The sequence below is a fragment of the Harmonia axyridis genome, chromosome X (assembly GCF_914767665.1).
Source record: "Harmonia axyridis chromosome X, icHarAxyr1.1, whole genome shotgun sequence".
NCBI lineage: Eukaryota > Metazoa > Arthropoda > Insecta > Coleoptera > Coccinellidae > Harmonia > Harmonia axyridis.
This window is the reverse complement of record NC_059508.1, coordinates 6,586,911-6,611,833: the sequence shown is the minus strand read 5'-3', so window position 1 is coordinate 6,611,833 and position 24,923 is coordinate 6,586,911. Positions and strand designations below refer to the sequence as shown.

Below are 24,923 nucleotides of genomic sequence, written 5' to 3'. Positions count from 1 at the left end.
TAGGCCTAGCTCCCACATTCGGAATAGCTCTCAAAAAATGCAAGGAATATTACAATAAAATATTATCCTGAAAGTAGGAATTTTCATGAATTACTATCTGTGAATGGAGGACCATTTGGATAGTATGAACATTGTTGAAATTTGTCCATTTTTTTATGAAAATCAGGGCATTTTATCGCTAACTTTCAACCGGTAATACTCTCGAATGCTTCATTAGATCTTAATGAAAAAGTTCAGACCAATGGATAAAATGAACAATATGATTCTGTCTTATCGACGGAACATACGTAGTGATGAGATTGATGCTATTAAAAACAAGGCGAGAAGAGTGTGGAGAATTATTGATTGGGCTCGAAATAATAATGTGTTTCCGGAGATGCTTTTATATTGTACGAGGCGGATCGGGAAGTATCGGATGCTTCATTATTGTGCGACAAAGAAGTCGATATTTCAGTTCAGTTGCCCAAGGGCTTATTGCTGGTCATTTCCCCCAGCTTTACTCTCGGCTGAATGCTCCACCACATCCAAGGACATTTCATATTCTATGTTTTTGCATCCTGTCATGTCAGGGGGGGTTCAAAGTAAATAGCGTCACTACCAGCTCGTTCATCAGCAGGCCGGGATGATATTCCAGTCTGTGTTCTAAAGCAGGCTGACCCATACATCTGCTTAAGCAGATTCAATAAATTATTCTGCTTCGAGCGGTTCATTTCCTGACTGATTGGAAATGGATCTGAACAACCCCACCTTCAAAAGAAATGATCCAGGTATGTTCGATAATTATAGAACAATTACTATTCTAAGCGTTTTATCGAAGATTTTTGAGAAGCCAGTCTACATATACACGTTCAGTTGATTTCATTGAAGTCACAATCTGTTTTTCGAATGCCAGCATGGTTTTCGATTTACTGAAACTGCCATCTGCAGTATAGTACAATCCGCCTCGGACAAGTTGACAGCTTCGACTTGCATAAGGCGTTTGATTTTATTGATCCATCGTTTTTGTAAAGAAAATTGTATAGTATGGGAATTCGCGCGAGTTGTATGATTGGCTTATATCCGTCTTGTGTAAAAGGAGATTAGAAATCTCTTTTTACGGATTTTGGCATTTTGTTTGGTGTCCCACAAGAAAGTTCATTGGTACCTAGTGAGATATATATCTATGCTGATGATACCAAGTTATAGTCAGCGATCTATACCCCAAAGTTCTGAAGGAAAAATGCGATACTATGCTCGATCAATTCTCAGAGTGGTGTGATAATAATAATAATAATATATTTATTTCCATAATAAAAATATACATTGGAAAGAAAATACGTCAAAATAACCAAAAAAACCATGCAAAACTGAAACGTTCAGATTTGAAAAACGGACTTTAAGAACTCCTCAACACTATATGGTTCCAGATTTATCAATAATTTTTTGTTTGAGTTTTGAACAGGTTGCCTTTGAGTATTTAAAAACTCCTGGGGATCAAATAGTTTCAAGCACATATACACATGGTCAAAAGCCTTGACCCTCCTCTATCAACTCTCAACTTGTTGAATGTAACATGACAATTTTTTGTATGTTTATGATCTCCAATATATAATCACTTAATAATAATCGTTTATTGATCTCATAAGACATATAATTATGTGTTAGATAAGTCACAGAAAAAGAAAAAAGTTAACATAAATAATTATTAAATGTATCGTTTAAAAATTCACCAACAGTATAATAACAATTTCTTAACAATAAAGCTTTTACACTGGCCTTGAATTCTCTAAGATTCAGAGACGTAATATGGGAAGGTAAATGATTGAACAATTTTATGCCCTGATATGTGGGCGACATTTCAAATTTTGTTGTTCTGTGTTTTGGCACAAATAGCACTACCCCACTTCTTGTATGGTAATTATGAAAACTTGATAATTTTGTGATGCTATTCTCTTTTTCCTTAATATATAATAAGGTTTCAAGAATGAAAATACAAGACAGCGTGAGAATACCATTTTGTGAAAAAACTGGTCTACAAGACGTCCTTGGTGTTATATCATATATCATGCGCAAAATCCGCTTTTGAATAATAAAGACCCTACTAACCTCTGAAGAATTTCCCCAAAGTAGGATGTTGTAAGATATATGGCTATATACTAAGCTGTAATAAATATTGATCAACGATGATATGGGAAACAAGTGTCTTACTCTACTTATAGCGAAAAATGAACTTTTCAATTTACCGCAGACCAAATCAATTTTACACAATCTTTAGATGTGGTTACAGTATCTAGATGGTGAAGAACGAGTTTCTTACTAAATTTACCAAATGAAAAATGAATACATTCAGTCTTTCCGATATTAATTACAAGATTATTTGTACGGCACCATTTTACAAAACAATCAAGAAGAAACTCGCACAATATTTGGAGCTCTTCGAAAGAAGAAGCCCTAACAGCAAACGATGTGTCGTCAGCAAACAAAATAATTAAACACATCTTCGAGAATGATGGTAACTCGTTTTGGGAACAAAAACTGAACAATTCATCTTTCAAACTTGCAGGAAGGTCATTGATAAAAATAAGGAACAACAGAGGTCCAAGGACGGATCCCTGTGGTACTCCTAATTTCAAAGTGTACTCAGATGATAGAGTATCCCCGACTTTGACATTTGCTGGCCTTCCCGCAAGATAGCTCCTCAACCACTCCAGAAATATACCCCTGAAACCCAAGTTATAACATTTTTCTATTATAGAGTCAAAAGAGAGACTGTCAAAAGCTCTTGAAAGGTCAAAAAACAATCCAGCAACATGAAACCCGTTATCAAGACATTCGTATATGTATTCAGTGAATTGAACAGCTGCCGTTTGGGTTGAACGGCCAGATCTGAAGCCATGCTGGGAATTATTCAACATATTATATTTGTCGATATATTTCATCATTCTGTTGAGGACTATCTTTTCAAAAACTTTAGAAAACGAGTTCAGTAGAGATATTGGCCTATAATTAGTGATATCATGAATGTTATTTTTCTTAAAAACTGAAATGACCGTAGCCCTCTTCAACGATGAAGGGAATGAGAACAATTCCCAGCAAAAATGTTTCTTGTTCGGGAGAATAGAGGAGAATAACGAGAGTTGTGATATTGAGAATATTCCCTGGAAAATGCAGGATATCCAATTTCTCAGTTTGACCGGGCAATAATAGTAGCCCTACATCAAGAAGCTTTATCGAAAAACCAGATTGCGCAACGTTTGAATATTCCACGGATTTCAGTAAGGAGCATAGAAGCCCTTTTCCTGGCAGCGTTGCCCGCAGACCGGTGGCTGGTCGACCCAGAGTAACATCTGCAAGGAAAGACCATTATATCGCAAATTTTACTCGAAGGAATCGGACGGTATCTGTAACAGCCCTTCGAAGTCATTTTTTGAGGACCTATAGACGATCTCAACCAGTACCATAAAGAGACGTTTGCATTACTCAAATTTAAGGGCAAGATGATCTTCAAGAGTACCTCGGCTATCACCAGGACATAGAGCTACCCCCATTAGAGAAGTATACTGTGCTCAACACCCCAGAGTCGGACTGCAACGCCAAAACACGGAGTGTGTAGAGATCAGAGTTCAATTTACTACGCAACTTAGCTGATGATCATTAAAAACACCCAGGAAACTAGTACTGGCGGACCTTCACAGCTTTTCCAGAGAGTACAACATTTTCAGGTTTGTTAATTCTTGAATGTGATGTACCGAAAACAACACATTCCGTTTTACTTGAATTGATGGTTATTTTATTCGAATAACACCAATTCGCGATGTCATAAAAGCCTCTTTCTGCAATCACAAGAACCTCCGAAATTCTAGAAGCCGCCAGTAGGTATATAGGTTATTGTATAACATCCATCTGATTATAAATAATAACAAAATCATAGGTATCGAGTTTCACAATCCCTACAGGAAGCCAGGTCGGCCCATCTTAACTTCGGAGGAGCTTTTCTGAGGCTGTGCTTCTTGGCTGCTCATTCGACAAACACTTTCGCTGGGAATCCAAAATCGATAACGTTGCTAGGTTGAATGAATGTTATTTCATCCTAGGAAATCTAAAAAACCATGTGGGCTTCCGTTGTGCTATAACTTATCACTCGAAAATTGCCTTTGAACTTCGATCTAGTCTGCTAGTGTGTGGGCGCGCTGCAGGATCTCACCGCGCATTTAGTTTGCTGAAGCGAATTATTCGTGTGTTGATTGGCCTTGATCCCCGATCCTTTTACAGAGAATACTTCAGTTCTCATCCTCTTCTTACACTTCCATCTCTCTATATTTATCATCTTATGATTTATATTCATGATAGAAGATTCAACATTCCCAGACTTTGTAACCACCACTCATATAAGGGAAAGGTGCCCAATATGTTCCCCTCAAGCGAGAATTGACGAAATTCTTTAGTTTCTCCTAGTAGCGCAAAACTGAAAACGAATACTCCATCTAGCATTATCCATCTTTCTGTTGCCCTACTCAAAATATTCAGTCACAAAAGATTTTTTGAAATATTTTTGATTTTCCAAAACCTTACTTAGGGATCATCTTATATACATATATTATAATATCTGCAGATATTATAAAATGATTTAATTGAGGCATTAAACATATTATAACTGAATAAGCAACTAAAAATCAACATATAGGATATAATATCACGAACAAACTGAAACTCTATAGCCAATAGTTCAACGCTTCAATGTCGACATGAAGAAGACAAACAAGAAGAACAAGAAGTTATAAGGTAATTAAACCTTCTTGCTCTTCTTCTTCGTCTTCTCCAATCTGGATCGTTGAAATGTCTTCCATGCAGGGACTTCTTCCATCATCTTTGTAGTTTTTCTTGGATTGTCTGGTGGTGGTAGGAAATATGGACATTTGACATCCTCCCGTGATATGTTGCATCGTCACTGATGGTCGAATCCTTTACGATATGTTTACAATAGTTTCTCGTTGAGATCACTTGATCTTGGATGGCTAAGAGAAATCCTCCCGTTTCTGGATACATTCCACCTTATACGAGCCAATAGTTCGACGCTTCAATGCCTACATGAAGTAGAAAAAGACGGGGAAAAGGAAGCTGCCGTTCATTAAGTAAACAAACTAGCTTCTTCTTCTTCCCCTCCTCTTCTACTTCTTCTCTCTCCTCTTCTTCTTCCTCCCCTCTTCTTCTTTTATTCAATGTCAACATTTTCCTGGTTTGTTGAAATGTCTCCCATGCAGAGACTTCCTCCATCATCTTTGTAGTTTTTCTTGGATTGTCTGGTGGTGGTAGGAAATATGGACATTTGACATCCTCCCGTGATATGTTGCATCGTCACTGATGGTCGGATTCTTTACGATATGTTTACAATAGTTTCTCGTTGAGATCACTTGATCTTGGATGGCTAAGAGAAATCCTCCCGTTTCTGGATACATTCCACCTTATACGAGCCAATAGTTCGACGCTTCAATGCCGACATGAAGTAGAAGAAGACGGGGAAAAGGAAGCTGCCGTTCATTAAGTAAACAAACTAGCTTCTTCTTCTTCCCCTCCTCTTCTACTTCTTCTCCCTCCTCTTCTTCTTCCTCCCCTCTTCTTCTTTTATTCAATGTCAACATTTTCCTGGTTTGTTGAAATGTCTCCCATGCAGAGACTTCTTCCATCATCTTTGTAGTTTTTCTTGGATTGTCTGGTGGTGGTAGGAAATATGGACATTTGACATCCTCCCGTGATATGTTGCATCGTCACTGATGGTCGAATCCTTTACGATATGTTTACAATAGTTTCTCGTTGAGATCACTTGATCTTGGATGGCTAAGAGAAATCCTCCCGTTTCTGGATACATTCCACCTTATACGAGCCAATAGTTCGACGCTTCAATGCCGACATGAAGTAGAAGAAGACGGGGAAAAGGAAGCTGCCGTTCATTAAGTAAACAAACTAGCTTCTTCTTCTTCCCCTCCTCTTCTACTTCTTCTCCCTCCTCTTCTTCTTCCTCCCCTCTTCTTCTTTTATTCAATGTCAACATTTTCCTGGTTTGTTGAAATGTCTCCCATGCAGAGACTTCCTCCATCATCTTTGTAGTTTTTCTTGGATTGTCTGGTGGTGGTAGGAAATATGGACATTTGACATCCTCCCGTGATATGTTGCATCGTCACTGATGGTCGAATCCTTTACGATATGTTTACAATAGTTTCTCGTTGAGATCACTTGATCTTGGATGGCTAAGAGAAATCCTCCCGTTTCTGGATACATTCCACCTTATACGAGCCAATAGTTCGACGCTTCAATGCCGACATGAAGTAGAAAAAGACGGGGAAAAGGAAGCTGCCGTTCATTAAGTAAACAAACTAGCTTCTTCTTCTTCCCCTCCTCTTCTACTTCTTCTCTCTCCTCTTCTTCTTCCTCCCCTCTTCTTCTTTTATTCAATGTCAACATTTTCCTGGTTTGTTGAAATGTCTCCCATGCAGAGACTTCCTCCATCATCTTTGTAGTTTTTCTTGGATTGTCTGGTGGTGGTAGGAAATATGGACATTTGACATCCTCCCGTGATATGTTGCATCGTCACTGATGGTCGGATCCTTTACGATATGTTTGCAGTAGTTTCTCGTTGAGATCTCTTGATCTTGGATGGCTAAGAGAAATCCTCCCGTTTCTGGATACATTCCACCTTATGCGAGCCAATAGTTCGACGCTTCAATGCCGACATGAAATAGAAGAAGACGAGGAAGAGGAAGCTGCCGTTCATTAAGTAAACAACCTAACTTCTTCTTCTTCCTCTCCCCTTCTACTTCTTCTCCCTCCTCTTCTTCTTCCTCCCCTCTTCTTCTTTTATTCAATGTCAACATTTTCCTGGTTTGTTGAAATGTCTCCCATGCAGAGACTTCCTCCATCATCTTTGTAGTTTTTCTTGGATTGTCTGGTGGTGGTAGGAAATATGGACATTTGACATCCTTCCGTGATATGTTGCATCGTCACTGATGGTCGGATCCTTCACGATATGTTTACAAAAGTTTCTCGTTGAGATCACTTGATCTTCGGTGGCTAAGAGAAATCATTCTGTTTCTGAATACATTCCACCTTTTGCGTGCCAATAGTTCGATGCTTCAATGTCGACATGAAGAAGAAGACGAAGAAGTAAAAGAAGCCGTTTTTTAGGTAAACAAACTGACTTCTTCTTCTTCTCCTTCTTCAACTTCTTGTTCTTCCTCTTCTTCTTCTCTTCAATGTCGACATTATCCTCGATAGTTGAAATGTCTTTCATGCAGGGACTTCTTCCACCATCTTTGTAGTTTTTCTTGGATTGTATGGTGATAGTAGGAAATATGGTTTTCATGCAGCTTCCTAGGAGTTTTCTCACTGTCCTAACTATACCTAAAAATGAAGCTTCTCTAGGATGGTCTCCGGTCGATACTTGTAGTATAGCACTTTTTCAGTAGGTATGTATTATAATAATAATAATGATAGTAATATTTATTGATACTGTTAATTTTTGTTAATACATTCACAAAAGTGAATTATGATCTTAGTATTCTCTAACAAACTGAAAACGAATACTCCATCTAGAATTATCCATCTTTCTATTGCCCTACTCAAAATATTCAGTCGTAAAGGATTTTTCGAAATATTTTTGATTTTCCAAAACCTTACTTATACACATCGGTGTTTAAGATGATCCCTGTGGTATCGATAAGATAATCCCAGGGATCAACTTATCCTTTTTTAATTATCTCCAATATTTTCAATGGTGAAGTCTGTAAAACAAATATCTGCAGATATTATAAAATGATTTAATTGAGGCATAAAACATATTATAGAATATAATCTGAATAAGCAACTAAAAATCAACATATAGGATATAACATCACGAACAAACTGAAACTCTATAGCCAATAGCTCAACCCTTGAATGTCGACATAAAGAAGACTAAAAAGAAGAACAAGAAGTTATAAGGTAATCAAACTTTCTTGCTCTTCTTTTTCATCTTCTTCAATCTGGATCGTTGAAATGTCTTCCATACAGGGACTCCTTCCACCATCTTTGTAGTTCTTCTTGGATTGTCTGGTGGTGGTAGGAAATATGGACATTTGACATGCTCCCGTGATATGTTGCATCGTCACTGATGGTCGGAACCTTCACGATATGTTTCTAGTAGTTTCTCGTTGAGATCACTTGATCTTGGATGGCTAAGAGAAATCCTTCCGTTTCTGGATACATTCCACCTTATGCAAGTCAATAGTTCGACGCTTCAATGTCGACATGAAGAAGAAGACGAAGAAGTAAAAGAAGCCGTTTATTATGTAAACAAACTAACTTCTTCTTCTCCTTCTTCTTCTACTTCTTCCTCTTCTTCTTCTCTTCAATTTCAACATTTACCTGGATCTTTGAAATGTCTTCCATGCAGGGACATCTTCCACCATCTTTGTAGTTTTTCTTGGATAGTCTGGTGGTTTTAAGAAATATGGTTTTTATGCAGCTTCTCAGGGCCTGCCACTGTCCCAACTATACCCAAAAGAACAGCTTCTCTAGGATGGTTTCCGGTCGAAACTTGTAGTATGGCACATTTTCAGTATGTATCAGTTCTATGATTGATAATTCTTGTTGGAGTATCTTTCCTACTTCATCGTGTCTCTCTTTTTATTCATATCCTGCCACCATTTGACATCCTCCCGTGATATGTAGCATCGTCACTGATGGTTGGATCCTTTACGATATGTTTGCAGTAGTTTCTCGTTGAGATAACTCGATCTTGAATGGCTTAGAGAAATCCCCCCGTTTCTGGATACATTCCACCTCATGCGAGCCAATAGTTCGACGCTTCAATGTCGACATGAAGATAGATAGATAGATATATATTTCATTGTTGAGTTACAATAGAATTATTTTCACAAGTCGAGAAATGAGTATAAACAGACAAAGTCATACAATACAGTGGAAATGTATACATAGGTTAAAAAGCAAACAAATATATAAATATACAGTTAAAAAGGCAAATAAATATATATGTTAAAAGGCAAATAAATATACACGCATATAAGGTACATGCCTACTGAATGAATATTTCACCAATAAAGTATCATAAAAAATCTTCGTTGTCTATCGTCATCTTATTAAATTCGTCAAGTGAATGAAAAGCTCTTGTCGTTAAAATCTTTATCAGCTTGAAATTTAGCTGCTTCGTTGACAGGTTCCTGGCCCCACCCGGAAGTTTGTTATAAAGGGAAATTCCCCAAAACTCTAGCCCTTGCTGTGATCTTTTTAGTCTAAAAAAGTCTCTTCTAAGGAGAACAAGAAGACGAAGAAGTGAAAGGTGTGGTTTTTTAAGTCAACAAACTAACTCCTTCTTCTTCTTCATCCTCCTCTTCTTCATCCTCCTCTTCTTCGTCTTCTTCCTTCTCCTCTTCTTCTTCATCTTCTTTCTCTTCTTCTTCTTCCTTCTTTTCTTCGTTCTCTTCTTCTTCTATTCACTGTCAACATTATCCTGGATCGTTGAAATGTCTTCCAAGCAGGGACTTCTTTCACCATCTTTGTAGTTAGTCTTGGATTATCTGGTGGTGGTAGGAAATATGGTCTTTATGCAGCTTTTAAGGATATGTCCTGTCTCCTAGGAATTTTATCTCTGTCCTCTAGGATGGTCTCCGGTCGATACTTGTAGTTTGGTACTTTCTCAGTATGTATCAGTTTTATGATTGACATATTACCTACTTCATCGTGTCTCCCTTTATATTCATATCCTGCCAACATTTGATATCCTCCCGTGATATGTTGCATCGTCACTGATGGTCGGATCCTTTACGATATGTTTACAATAGTTTCTCGTTGAGATCACTTGATCTTGGATGGCTAAAAGAAATCCTCCCGTTTCTGGATACATTCCACCTTATGCGAGCCAATAGTTCGACGCTTCAATGCCGACATGAAGTAGAAGAAGACGAGGAAGAGGAAGCAGGTGTTCATTAAGTAAACAAACTAACTGCTTCTTCTTCCTCCCCTCTTCTTCTTCTCCTCCCTCCTCTTCTTCTTCCTCTTCTTCTTCTTTTATTCAATGTCAACATTATCCTGGATCGTTGAAATGTCTCCCATGCAGGGACTCCCTCCACCATCTTCGTCGTTTTTTTTAAGATTGTCTGGTTGTGGTAGGAAATATGGTCTTTATGCAGCTGTAAAGGTGTTGATACGTCTACTTCAAACAATGTTTTGTAGATCTCTGATGTCTTGGTCTTTGAAAAATCTTCGTAGGTTTTCTATCTGCCGATGAGCAAGTTCCATAATCTCGATCAGACCCTTGCCTCCTTTATTATTGTTATTATTATAATCAATAGAGCAGGACGGACTCAGAAAATTATATTTTTGATGTTACATCTAGTGAAACAGCCTGTAAATATTTTTTTTTCAAAAACGAATATACGCTTGTGTAGGACATTTGTACATTTATAGGTCTCTATCGAACCAACTTATTGGCAATCCTGATAAACTTCATATTCGCGTTTTATGTAGCATTATATATCGAATATACTTCAAATCATTTCAAATGCGAACATATTAATCTCTGAATAATAATCCATTTTGCACAACAATTAAATCAATAAAATCTGAATGATCTGATCACAAATATTAATCAATAGATTGGAAAGAGTTACTTGATTTTGAAGATTCCCTCATTTCTTCTATATCTCAATCTTAACTGATATTTATATTGACTCGAAATAAAAAATTACCAGAATCGTTTGAAAGTCCATCTACATACGATATTAAAAACACAGATTTCTACTGTGCAAAAAACAATATTCGATAAAATCGCGTGAGTTTCCAATATATAATAATAATAATAAGGTTTTTTAATCCCAATATGTTCATTAGGACTCACAATATATAATATAGAAATGAAAAAAATGGGATCAAATGGCCATTACATTCAGCTTCCCAAGTTAGACCCAGGTGCTGTTGGGCCATGATTCACATAGCAACAGTAAAAAAATACAAGCTATAAAGAAGAAGAAACAGGCAATACTGAAATCGCAAAATTTAAGGAAAACAAATCGACATGATGAATAATGTAGGTTGTACACATATTGGATTCAAGTTAACGCCGGAAACGAATAGACAAGAGGAAATGAACATCAGGAAAGCAACAGAAGCCTCTCCTTGTATTTCCTTTTAAAATAAGCGCACGAAGGAGCGAAATCAAAAATTCTGCCTTCATTGATGACATGAGCGATTCTATAGGTGAATGATTTCTTGAAAAGCTGTTCTCTGTGCGTAGGAACGGTCAGCAAACCTCGCAGTCGTAGTGGTCTGTTATGAACGTTTTCCCTGAAAATTACTCGCTGCATCAGATAGTCAGGAGTTTTTGTCTTCAAAATTTTATAGAAAAAACACGCCTCATGGTAGAGCCAACACCTCTGCATATTTATCCAACCCCCTTCCATCAACTTATGAGAAACTCCATGTCTACGTGGAATGCCATATATGAATCTCAGACATGATTTTCGGAGTCTTTGAATGCGTCCAGTATTATACGAGTTCAAACATAAGGACTCACAGAGCATTATCTTTGTGCTCCGGCTGAGGGGATGTCTGTGTGCATAAATCGAATAGGCCAACCGAAGCTTCCAGTTAATATGCTCGGTGAACTGTAGCTTGTTATCAATAACTAGACCCAAGTTCTTTGCAGAGTCCTTTAATTCTATTCCACCATTGCCAATCCCCAATTTCAAACTCTGCTGAAGCTTTAGTCTCACATTATCAGAGTAAAATAGTAGAGCCACTGATTTATCGGCGTTAATTTCCAAATTATGCCTTTTCAACTCCAAAAATGAGTTGCTGATATCAATATTCACGTTCTGGTTGGCTTGGTTAACGTCAAAGGGATCGAAGGATATTATATTCGAGTACCATCAGCATTTGAGTATCATCAGCATACAAATGATAATCGAAGTACCTCAAGCATCTGTAAAAACTAGAGGTATATATAATATAAAGCAATATAGGACCTTAATCTATGATCTGGATGATTTCAGTCTCCTTTTCTATAGTAGTTTCTTCTATTTTCTTGAGGTACCTATCTTCTTTATGAAGAATGTTTTATAACCATTCCTACGAACTTCACTTAAAGGTTTATGTTTTCAGATTACAAAAGATATTCCTTTTTTCAGAACTGCCGGTCTACTGACAAATCAGCAATATCTATCTGCTTTTCTACCGAATGTGCCAGTTACAATGGAAATCATCCCATCAGATACTGTGAGCAATGTCACAACAACAGACATAATACAAAACGTGGCGGTGACCATATAGTCCATTTTTGCGTTCCACCTACATGGGATATGGATTCCGAGATGCAGACGTATATGGTGGAAGCAATAATAAGGTAAAAGCTGAAAGAAATAAGATCAATCTAGCTGATTCACTGTGTTAATAAATATCTTTCACGTGAAATATTGTAATAAGGTGATTTTGTTTTTCAGTTTATTGAAAGACTCGAAAGTAGAACTAGTTGATAACAAAGAAAACACTGAGGGTAAAAATACAATCCCAACAATCGATAACATAACGATTGAAGAAAGACAGCTCTTGGGAAGGTATGGCGTGTGGTTGCTTGTTGGCAGATGCACACCAAAAGAGAACACACCAACGGAGATCTTGGGCAGACTGCTCTCTATGCTCTTTCATTGGTTTCATATGACAGCGTACTCTTATGATGGTAATGTGCAGAATGCTCCCCTATGCCAACTTTTCATAATGTATCTTTTGTGCATAGGAAAGGAAGAGAGTACACTTGAAAAATTAAAGACTGAGAATGTATGTACCTGGCTCAGGGAAATCACAAACACGCACAATGATGTTTTTGTTTCATGTTTACTTCCTCACCCCCCCGATTATGCAAGAGTTGGAGGTCATTGGTGAGTCAATCTGACAGAGATTCAACAATAAACGAAACAAGTAAAAGTTCGGTTTCGATGTCAGTTCGATGTTGTGGTTCTGTTGACTGTTTTTCTACCTCCTCACGATACACTGACTTTTGAGACATCCCTGAATATAACGCGATAGCCAATGAGCTGTTCTCGATTGCTTCATCGAGGTTCTTCAAAACCCCTATCATTTTCACCAATGTATAATTTTCCGATTTTTCGAAACAACTATCTAGACCTTTTAACCAGTGAATTCGACTCTTCTAGCGTTTATATAACGCACCTCTACAAAAATAATTACCCTTAATGTTTCAAAACATGCTCCATGGAAATTTTTCGTATGGTTTTTCTTCCGAACTTTCCCCCCTTCTAATATCAAGTTTTTCGAAAGTCAGTGCTGTCTGGTTGTCTTGGAATACTGAAGTTCTGATGGGGCACGATCAGCATGAATGTCTTTGTTTTTCGATTCGAAACATTCAGCAAGTTGACATGCTGTTCATGTTGTTGACTTTTCACTCTGTTTACACTCTCTGTCGTGCATGGGCTAGACTGTATTACTGGTATAATTAAAATTCTTATTCAATTTTTAGGGACACTCTATCCTCCAGAACCTCACACCTCAAAGAAGGTCTCAATAGACTTTTTTGCCTTGTCCCATATGAGGTTATTAACCAGGACATATGGGACTATGTTATGCCTTTCTGGATGGAAGCAATAGTTAACGACGTGCCTGAAAAAGAACTTCTCGAACTGCGCGTTATTTTAAGTAAAATTCTAGACACTGAAATGAGTCCTCTGGGATTCGACGAGAAGAAAATGTATCACTTCGTCGCGGAGAGATTCAAGAAGAATAGCTCAAAGGTTCAAGAGCAGGCTCTACACTGGCTCCAGGTATAATAGCAAAAATAATCTTTATATCCACATAAAAAGCATATAAACACGAAGTGAAAGTGCATATTATTTTAATGGAAAATTGTGTCACATCCATAACTATTTTTTTTTATATTTACGGCTCCGACTATTAAGGTCATTAGCCGATGTGAAATTTCTATGTGAAAAGTACGAGGGATTACAAACTTATAGACATTTGTGTATACACGAACAAAACGAATAAATAACAATCAATTGTTAATTGTGATAACAATAATAAATATTTGTTTGTATAATTAGGATGAAAACAGTGTGTAACTAGTTAAGAAAAAGGAAAAATAAATTAGTAATTCGACTCGAAGTTAGATTTTGTCGATTAAATGTGTTTTCCTCAGGAACCGAAGAAGGTTTCGTATTTCAGTAATACCTTTCAAGCATTCAGGTAATTTGCTTCGCAAAAAGTAGAAAAACATTCAATAATTATATGCTTCACTGGTAAAATTGGTGGTCACAATTTGTTGGTCTGTTACCAAGTAGAAGGTGTATCTTGTGTGTTCAATTCGAAGGCAAATTACTATTCTCTCCGCGTTAGGGATTTAGGATATTCGTATTTCTCTAATGTTGGTTGAAAGCTTTGTAAGTGGGTTTGCTTGTTAGTCCTCTCTTTCTGCCATAGTTCTACGATTTTCTTCTTAAGAAGTATCGGAGTAAGTTTTCGGTCGAGTTGAGAGCCTCAAGATAGTCTATGAAAGGCATACTACCCTAAAGGCGTTCAACCCGATCGAAACCTTAAGAGTATCGAGATTTATTCTTTCACTTTTATTGTGTCTACTGATATTTTCAATCTGATTCTGAGTTGCTCCACTAGAGGGTAATGATCAGACCCTATATATGCCCCAAGATTATTTCTTTGCGGATTGTATGACATTTCGGCATCTAATTTCACTCATGCCAAAGACATCGATCTTAAGTCTTTTCATCTGTTTCACTTTCCATTTCCCACTTTCAGGCCCGGAAACCTGAGAGCGCCGATAGTCGCATCGCAATGTATCAAATTCATTCCTTGTCTTTCCAGTGGTAATATCTTCGTTGATTTCTACATGTAAAGTAGCATTCTCGTAGATGTATCAGAGTAAGTTTTCGGTCGAATCAAAAGCCAACTGGAAGTCTATTAAAGCCATACTACACAGAAGGCGTTCAACTCGATCGAAACCTTAAGAGTCTTCTTCTTCTTCATGTGTCCTGTCAGTTTTGTCCGAGGTTGGCGATCACCTTAAGAGTATGGAGGTTTATTCTTTCACTTTTATTGTGTCTACTGATATTTTCAATCTGATTCTGAATTGCGCCTCTAGAAGGATATGATCTCACCCTATATGGGCCCCATGATATATTTTTGCGAATTTTATGGCATTTATAATAATAATAATAATAATGATAAAGTTCATTCGAGAACTTCAACAAATAAACATAGTTTATCACAGAGGTAATATATACTGACAGAGTATATTAACCTTTACGTGATACTGAATTAATTTTACTTTCTAAAACTGTTCTACAAAGAAAGGAAATAAAATTTATAAAATCTAAAAAATGTAGAAGTGAAAAATTGGATGCTTCGAACCCAGATACTACCATCCACCACCACATGTAAGGACTTGAAATACAGGAAGTCCCATCTAATTTCACTAATGCCAAAGACATCGATTTCAATTCTTTCCATCTCTTTCAATTTCCATTTCCCACTTTCAGGCCCGGAAACCTGAGAGCGCCGATAATCGGATCGCAATGTATCAAATTCATTCCTTGTCTTTCCAGTGGTACAATCTTCGTTTATTTTTACATGTGAAGTAGCATTCTCGTAGATGTATCGGAGTAAGTTTTCGGTCGTGTCAAAGGCCTCTGGATAGTCTATGAAAGGCATACTACCCTAAAGGCGTTCAACCCGATCGAAACCTTAAGAGTATCGAGGTTTATTTTCACCCTTTTATTGTGTCTACTGATTTTTTCATCTGATTCTTAGCTGCGCCACTAGAGGATTAGGAAAGTGGTCGGAGTGATGGACGATATATATTGGCTCTGTGAGTTGCTATTCATTCTCAAAATGTAGCAACTTTCTTCTTACGGGTGTCTTTCCAGTGGGTACAATCTTCGTTGATTTTTATATGTAAAGTAGCATTCTCGTAGATGTATCGGAGTAAGTTTTCGGTCGTGTCAAGGGCCTCTGGATAGTCTATGAAAGGCATACTACCCTAAAGGCGTTCAACCCGATCGAAACCTTAAGAGTATCGAGGTTTATTTTCTCCCTTTTATTGTGTCTACTGATTTGTTCAATCTGATTATTAGTTGCGCCACTAAAGGATTAGGAGAGTGGTCGGAGTGATGGACGATATATATTGGCTCTATGAGTTGCGATTAATTCTCAAAATGTAGCAACTTTCTTCTCACGGGTGTCTTTCCAGTGGTACAAACTTCGTTGATTTTTATATGTAAAGAAGCATTCTAGTAGATGTATCGGAGTAAGTTCTCGGTCGTGTCAAAGGCCCCTAGGAAGTCTATGAAAGGCATACTACCCTAAAGGCATTCAACTCGATCGAAACCTTAAGAGTATCGAGGTTTATTTTCACCCTTTTATTGTGTCTACTGATTTTTTCATCTGATTCTTAGCTGCGCCACTAGAGGATTAGGAGAGTGGTCAGAGTGATGGACGATATATATTGGCTCTGTGAGTTGCTATTCATTCTCAAAATGTAGCAACTTTCTTCTTACGGGTGTCTTTCCAGTGGGTACAATCTTCGTTGATTTTTATATGTAAAGTAGCATTCTCGTAGATGTATCGGAGTAAGTTTTCGGTCGTGTCAAAGGCCTCTGGATAGTATATGAAAGCCATACCACCCAAAAAGCTATCAACTCGATCGAAACCTCAAGAGTATCGAGGTTTATTTTCTCCCTTTTATTGTGTCTACTGATTTGTTCAATCTGATTATTAGTTGCGCCACTAAAGGATTAGGAGAGTGGTCGGAGTGATGGACGATATATATTGGCTCTATGAGTTGCGATTAATTCTCAAAATGTAGCAACTTTCTTCTCACGGGTGTCTTTCCAGTGGTACAATCTTCGTTGATTTTTATATGTAAAGAAGCATTCTAGTAGATGTATCGGAGTAAGTTCTCGGTCGTGTCAAAGGCCTCTGGATAGTCTATGAAAGGCATACTTCCCTAAAGGCATTCAACTCGATCGAAACCTTAAGAGTATCGAGGTTTATTTTCACCCTTTTATTGTGTCTACTGATTTTTTCATCTGATTCTTAGCTGCGCCACTAGAGGATTAGGAGAGTGGTCGGAGTGATGGACGATATATATTGGCTCTATGAGTTGCGATTAATTCTCAAAATGTAGCAACTTTCTTCTCACGGGTTTCTTTCCAGTGATACAATCTTCGTTGATTTTTATATGTAAAGTAGCATTCTAGTAGATGTATCGGAGTAAGTTTTCGGTCGTGTCAAAGGCCCCTAGGAAGTCTATAAAAGGCATACTTCACTAAAGGCGTTCAACCCGATCGAAACCTTAAGAGTATCGAGGTTTATTGTCTCATTTTTATTGTGTCTACTGATTTTTTCATCTGATTCTTAGCTGCGCCACTAGAGGATTAGGAGAGTGGTCGGAGTGATGGACGATATATATTGGCTCTATGAGTTGCGATTAATTCTCAAAAGGTAGCAACTTTCTTCTCACGGGTGTCTTTCCAGTGGTACAATCTTCGTTGATTTTTATATGTAAAGTAGCATTCTCGTAGATGTATCGGAGTAAGATTTCGGTCGAGTCAAAAGCCAACTGAAAGTATATTAAAGCCATACTACACAGAAGGCGTTCAACTCGATCGAAACCTCTAGGGAATCGAGGTTAATTTTTTCACTTTGATTGTACCTACTTTTTTTTTCATCTGATTCTCAGTTGCGCCACTAGAGGTTTATGAAAGTGGTCGGAGTGATGGATGATACATATTGGCTCTAAGTGTTTTCTTTTTTTTTCTCTCTGATATCGACCTTGATCTACTTGATAGCAACTCTCTTCTTACAGGTATTTTTCCAGTGGTACAATCTTCGTTGATTTTTACATGTAGAGTAGCATTCTCGTAGAAGTATCGGAGTAAGTTTTCGGTCGTATTGAAAGCCTCTTGGCAGTCTATGAAAGTCATACTACCATAAAACGTTCAAGTCGATCGAAACCTTAAGAGTCTTCTTCTTCTTCATGTGTCCTGTCAGTTTTGTCCGAGGTTGGCGATCACCTTAAGAGTATGGAGGTTTATTCTTTCACTTTTATTGTGTCTACTGATATTTTTAATCTGATTCTGAATTGCGCCTCTAGAGGGATATGATCTCACCCTATATGTGCCCCATGATATATTTTTGCGGATTTCATGGCATTTATAATAATGCACATTATAAAGAAACGATGGCAATATATATCTGCATATACAACAATTCCACAAAATTTATAATAATAATAATAACGATAAAGTTCATTTGAGAACCTCAACAAATAAACATAGTTTATCACAGAGGTAATATATACTGACAGAGTATATTAACCTGTACGAGATACTGAATTAATTTTACTTTCTAGAACTGTTCTACAAAGAAAGGAAATAAAATTTATAAAATCTAAAAAAGTAAAAGTGAAAAATTGGATGCTTCGAACCCAGATACTACCATCCACCACCACATGTAAGGACTTGAAATACAGGAAGTCCCATCTAATTTCACTAATGCCAAAGACATCGATTTCAATTCTTTTCATCTCTTTCAATTTCCATTTCCCACTTTCAGGCCCGGAAACCTGAGAGCGCCGATAATCGGATCGCAATGTATCAAATTCATTCCTTGTCTTTCCAGTGGTACAATCTTCGTTTATTTTTACATGTAAAGTAGCATTCTCGTAGATGTATCGGAGTAAGTTTTCGGTCGTGTCAAAGGCCCCTAGCTAGTCTATGAAAGGCATACTACCCTAAAGGCATTCAACTCGATCGAAACCTTAAGAGTCTTCTTCTTCTTCATGTGTCCTGTCAGTTTTGTTTGAGGTTGGCGATCACCTCAAGAGTATCGAGGTTTATTCTTTCACTTTTATTGTGTCTACTGATATTTTTAATCTGATTCTGAATTGCGCCTCTAGAGGGATATGATCTCACCTTATATGTGCCCCATGATATATTTTTGCGGATTTTATGGCATTTATAATAATAATAATAATGTAAAGTAGCATTCTCGTAGATGTATCGGAGTAAGTTTTCGGTCGTGTCAAAGGCCTGTAGATAGTCTATGAAAGGCATACTACCCTAAAGGCGTTCAACCCGATCGAAACCTTAAGAGTATCGAGGTTTATTTTCTCCCTTTCATTGTGTCTACTGATTTGTTCAATCTGATTCTCAGTTGCGCCACTAGAGGATTGGGAGAGTGGTCGGAGTGATGGACGATATATATTAGCTCTATGAGTTGCTATTCATTCTCAAAATGTAGCAACTTTCTTCTTACGGGTGTCTTTCCAGTGGGTACAATCTTCGTTGATTTTTATATGTAAAGTAGCATTCTCGTAGATGTATCGGAGTAAGTTTTCGGGCGTGTCGAAGGCCTGTAGATAGTCTATGAAAGGCATACTACCCTAAAGGCGTTCAACCCAATCGAAACCTTAAGAGTATCGAAGTTCATTTTCTCCCTTTTATTGTGTCTACCGATTTTTTTAATCTTATTCTTAGTTGCGCCACTAGAGGATTAGGAGAGTGGTCGGAGTGATGGACGATATATATTGGCTCTATGAGGTGCGATTAATTCTCAAAATATAGCATCTTTCTTCTCACGGGTGTCTTTCCAGTGGTACAATCTTCGTTGATTTTTATATGTAAAGTAGCATTCTCGTAGATGTATCGAAGTAAGATTTCGGTCGAGTCGAGAGCTTCCTGATAGTATATGAAAGCCATACTACCCAAAAAGCTATCAACTCGATCGAAACCTTAAGAGTATCGAGGTTTATTTTCTCCCTTTCATTGTGTCTACTGATTTGTTTAATCTGATTCTCAGTTGCGCCACTAGAGGATTAGGAGAGTGGTCGGAGTGATGGACGATATATATTGGCTCTATGAGTTGCGACTCATTCTCAAAATGTGGCAACTTTCTTCTTACGGGTGTCTTTCCAGTGGGTACAATCTTCGTTGATTTTTATATGTAAAGTAGCATTCTCGTAGATGTATCGGAGTAAGTTTTCGGTCGTGTCAAAGGCCTGTAGATAGTCTATGAAAGGCATACTACCCTAAAGGCATTCAACTCGATCGAAACCTTAAGAGTCTTCTTCTTCTTCATGTGTCCTGTCAGTTTTGTCCGAGGTTGGCCATCACCTTAAGAGTATCGAGGTTTATTCTTTCACTTTTATTGTGTCTACTGATATTTTCAATCTGATTCTGAATTGCACCTCTAGAGGGATACGATCTCACCCCATATGTGCCCCATGATATATTTTTGCGGATTTATGGCATTTATAATAATAATAATAATGATGAAGTTCATTTGAGAAAATCAACAAATAAACATAGTTCATCACAGAGGTAATATATACTGACATAATGTATAAACCTGTACGTGATACTGAATTAATTTTACTTTCTAAAACTGTTTTACAAAGAAAAGAAATAAAATTCATCAAATCTAAAAAGAGTAAAAGTGAAAAATTGGATGCTTCGAACCCAGATACTGCCATCCACCACCACATGTGAGAACTTGAAATACAGGAAGTCACATCTAATTTCACTAATGCCAAAGACATCGATTTCAATTCTTTCCATCTCTTTCACTTTCCATTTCCCACTTTCAGGCCCGGAAACATGAGAGCGCCGATAGTCGGATCGCAATGTATCAAATTCATTCCTTGTCTTTCCAGTGGTACAATCTTCGTTTATTTTTACATGTAAAGTAGCATTCTCGTAGATTTTCTCGTAAATTTTTGGTCGAGTCAAAAGCATACTGGTAGTCTATGGAAGCTACTACCAGACAGCGTTCAACCCGCTCGAAACCTTGAGAGTATCGAGGTTTATTTTCTCCCTTTTATTGTGTCTACTGATTTTTTTAATCTGATTCTTAGCTGCGCCACTAGAGGATTAGGAGAGTGGTCGGAGTGATGGACGATATATATTGGCTCTATGAGTTGCTATTCATTCTCAAAATGTAGCAACTTTCTTCTTACGGGTGTCTTTCAAGTGGGTACAATCTTCGTTGATTTTTATATGTAAAGTAGCATTCTCGTAGATGTATCGGAGTAAGTTTTCGGTCGTGTCAAATGCCTCTAGATAGTCTATGAAAGGCATACTACCCTAAAGGCGTTCAACCCGATCGAAACCTTGAGAGTATCGAGGTTTATTTTCTCCCTTTTATTGTGTCTACTGATTTTTAATCTGAATCTGAGTTGCGCCACTAGAGGATTAGGAGTGTGGTCGAAGTGATGGACGATAAATATTGGCTCTATGAGTTGCGATTCATTCTAAAAATGTAGCAACTTTCTCCTTACGGGTATCTTTCCAGTGGGACAATCTTCGTTGATTTTTACATGTTGAGTAGCATTCTCGTAGATGTATCGCAGTAAGATTTCGGTCGAGTCGAGAGCCTACTGAAAGTATATGAAAGCCATACTACCCAGAAGGCTATCAACTCGATCGAAACCTTAAGAGTATCGAGGTTTATTTTCTCCCTTTTATTGTGTCTACTGATTTGTTTAATCTGATTCTCAGTTGCGCCACTAGAGGATTAGGAGAGTGGTCGGAGTGATGGACGATATATATTGGCTCTATGAGTTGTAATTCATTCTCAAAATATAGCAACTTTCTTCTTACGGGTGTCTTTCCAGTGGTACAATCTTCGTTGATTTTCACATGTAAAATAGCATTCTCGTAGATGTATCGGAGTAAGTTTTTGGTAGTGTCAAAGGCCCCTAGTTAGTCTATGAAAGGATACTACCCTGAAGGCGTTCAACTCGATCTAAACCTTAAGAGTATCGAGGTTTATTTTCTCCTTCTTATTGTGTCTACGGATTTTTTTAATCTGATTCTTAGTTGCGCCACTAGAGGATTAGGAAAGTGGTCGGAGTGATGGACCATATATATTGGCTCTATGAGTTGCGATTCATTCTCAAAATATAACAACTTTCTTCTCACGGGTGTCTTTCCAGTGGTACAATCTTCGTTGATTTTCACATTTAAAGTAGCATTCTCGTAGATGTATCGGAGAAAGTTTTTGGTAGTGTCAAAGGCCCCTAGTGAGTCTATGAAAGGCATACTACCCTGAAGGCGTTCAACTCGATCTAAACCTTAAGAGTATCGAGGTTTATTTTCTCCCTTTTATTGTGTCTACGGATTTTTTTAATCTTATTCTTAGTTGCGCCACTAGAGGATTAGGAGAGTGGTCGGAGTGATGGACGATATATATTGGCTCTATGAGTTGCGATTCATTCTCAAAATATAACATCTTTCTTCTTACGGGTGTCTTTCTAGTGGTACAATCTTCGTTGATTTTTACATGTGAAGTAGCATTCTCGTAGATGTATCGCAGTGAGATTTCGGTCATGTCGATGGCCTTCTGATAGTATATGAAAGCCATACTACCCAAAAAGCCATCAACTCGATCGAAACCTTAAAAGTATCGAGGTTTATTGTCTCATTTCTATTGTGTCTAATGATTTTTTTAATCTGATTCTTAGTTGCGCCACTAGAGGATTAGGAGAGTGGTCGGAGTGATGGACGATATATATTGGCTCTACGAGTTGCGATTCATTCTCAAAATATAACAACTTTCTTCTCACGGGTGTCTTTCCAGTGGTACAATCTTCGTTGATTTTCACATTTAAAGTAGCATTCTCGTAGATGTATCGGAGAAAGTTTTTGGTAGTGTCAAAGGGCCCTAGTGAGTCTATGAAAGGCATACTACCCTGAAGGCGTTCAACTCGATCTAAACCTTAAGAGTATCGAGGTTTATTTTCTCCCTTTTATTGTGTCTACGGATTTTTTTAATCTGATTCTTAGTTGCGCCACTAGAGGATTAGGAGAGTGGTCGGAGTGATGGACGATATATATTGGCTCTATGAGTTGCGATTCATTCTCAAAATATAACAAATTTCTTCTTACGAGTGTCTTTCCAGTAGTACAATCTTCGTTGATTTTCACATGTAAAGTAGCATTCTCTTAGATGTATCGGAGAAAGTTTTTGGTAGTGTCAAAGGCCCCTAGTGAGTCTATGAAAGGCATACTACCCTGAAGGCGTTCAACTCGATCTAAACCTTAAGAGTATCGAGGTTTATTTTCTCCTTTTTATTGTGTCTACGGATTTTTTTAATCTGATTCTTAGTTGCGGCACTAGAGGATTAGGAGAGTGGTCGGAGTGATGGACGATATATATTGGCTCTGTGAGTTTCTATTCATTCTCAAAATATAACAACTTTCTTCTTACGGGTGTCTTTCTAGTGGTACAATCTTCGTTGATTTTTACATGTGAAGTAGCATTCTCGTAGATGTATCGAAGTAAGATTTCGGTCGAGTCGAGAGCTTCCTGATAGTATATGAAAGCCATACTACCCAAAAAGCCATCAACACGATCGAAACCTTAAGAGTATCGAGGTTTATTGTCTCATTTTTATTGTGTCTAATGATTTTTTTAATCTGATTCTTAGTTGCGCCACTAGAGGATTAGGAGAGTGGTCGGAGTGATGGACGATATATATTGGCTCTACGAGTTGCGATTCATTCTCAACATATAACAACTTTCTTCTTACGGGTGTCTTTCCAGTGGTACAATCTTCGTTGATTTTTATATGTAAAGTAGCATTCTAGTAGATGTATCGGAGTAAGTTTTCGGTCGTGTCAAAGGCCCCTAGTGAGTCTATGAAAAGCATACTACCCTAAAGGAATTCAACTCGATCGAAACCTTAAGAGTATCGTGGTTTATTTTCACCCTTTTATTGTGTCTACTTTCTTTTTATCTGATTTTTAGTTGCGCCACTAGAGGGTTATAATCTCACCCTATATGTGCCCCAGGATATATTTTCGCGGATTGAATGGCATTTCGGCATCTAATTTCACTCATTTCCAAGACATCGATCTTAATTCTTTTCATCTCTTTCACATTCCTTGTAATTTCCACGTTCACATTTATTAGAGGAGATGCCTCCTCGAATGATTTTCACTCAAGAGATCTGACTTTTCTCTATATTTCAGTGGTGAGGGTGGTCGGAGTGATGTACGATACATATTGGCTCTATGTGTTTCTTTTATTCTTCCTGATGAGATTTCTCATATTAGCCCTCTTCCGCTTGAACGCAAACATAAAAGGTATTGTGGCGTATGAATCAATTGAAGAATCTCTCCTTAGGGCAAGTTCCTCAGATAATTCTAGGTTCCACCATGGAACTACAGTCTTTCTTGAATTCCCTGTGATTTAGGGAATGCTTTGGTTAGTTGCAATTATTATTGCCTCAGTTATGACGTCTGTTGATTCTGCTGGTATCTTCCAATTAAAATGTAGGTATGTGTTCTCGAAATATATTCCAGTTTCAGTTTGCTTTTTTCATGTTCCAACTTGCCAAGATTCGAGCTCGTAGTTGTAATTGTCTCACTATATGTCTCAAATCGTCTTTGGTACAGTTGCTATCAGGTAGATGTTAAATGTTACATTTCGTTAGTTTCCACGGAAGGCATGTCAGTATTGCTACAGCTTGCATAGTGGTAGTAAGAGTGATCTCATTATTTGGAAGATTATCTTTCGAAAATATAGCGACACCTCCTCTAGCACGATGGTCAAGTACATTATCCTTTCTGATACAGTCGTATCCTCACAAATTGAAGTTTCCTTTTCAATTCTGGGTAACTAGTTTTACATCCATTGATATTGCTCTAATTGCAGATTAAAAATTTTTGAAAAAAGTTCATAAAATGCTTGATCTATAATTTTCAAACGATCATCTGGTTCGTTATGAACCAGCTTCTAACTGAGACTTTTGAGGAAATTCCATTTATAAGCAGTTGATAATGTGAGAGAGTATCTGTTTTATACATATCATTACTATGCTTGTTGACGGCTACTTAATTCATATGTACTCAATTGATATGTAGTTTTTT

General features: G+C 37.6%; 1 protein-coding gene across 2 annotated transcripts in view; it reads left to right on the top strand.

Moving 5' to 3' along the window:
- Window positions 1–24,923, top strand: part of LOC123685862 (protein unc-79 homolog) — an 89,003-nt gene that overhangs the window by 46,376 nt on the left and 17,704 nt on the right. Inside the window, exons 8-11 of one of the 2 annotated variants that reach the window (XM_045625721.1) lie at window positions 12,156–12,370; window positions 12,468–12,703; window positions 12,761–12,902; window positions 13,502–13,802. In XM_045625721.1, the coding sequence (XP_045481677.1) occupies window positions 12,156–12,370; window positions 12,468–12,703; window positions 12,761–12,902; window positions 13,502–13,802 (894 nt within the window). Of the gene's footprint in view, window positions 1–12,155; window positions 12,371–12,467; window positions 12,903–13,501; window positions 13,803–24,923 lie in introns of both variants that reach the window. The other variant, XM_045625720.1, reaches the window with a different exon arrangement.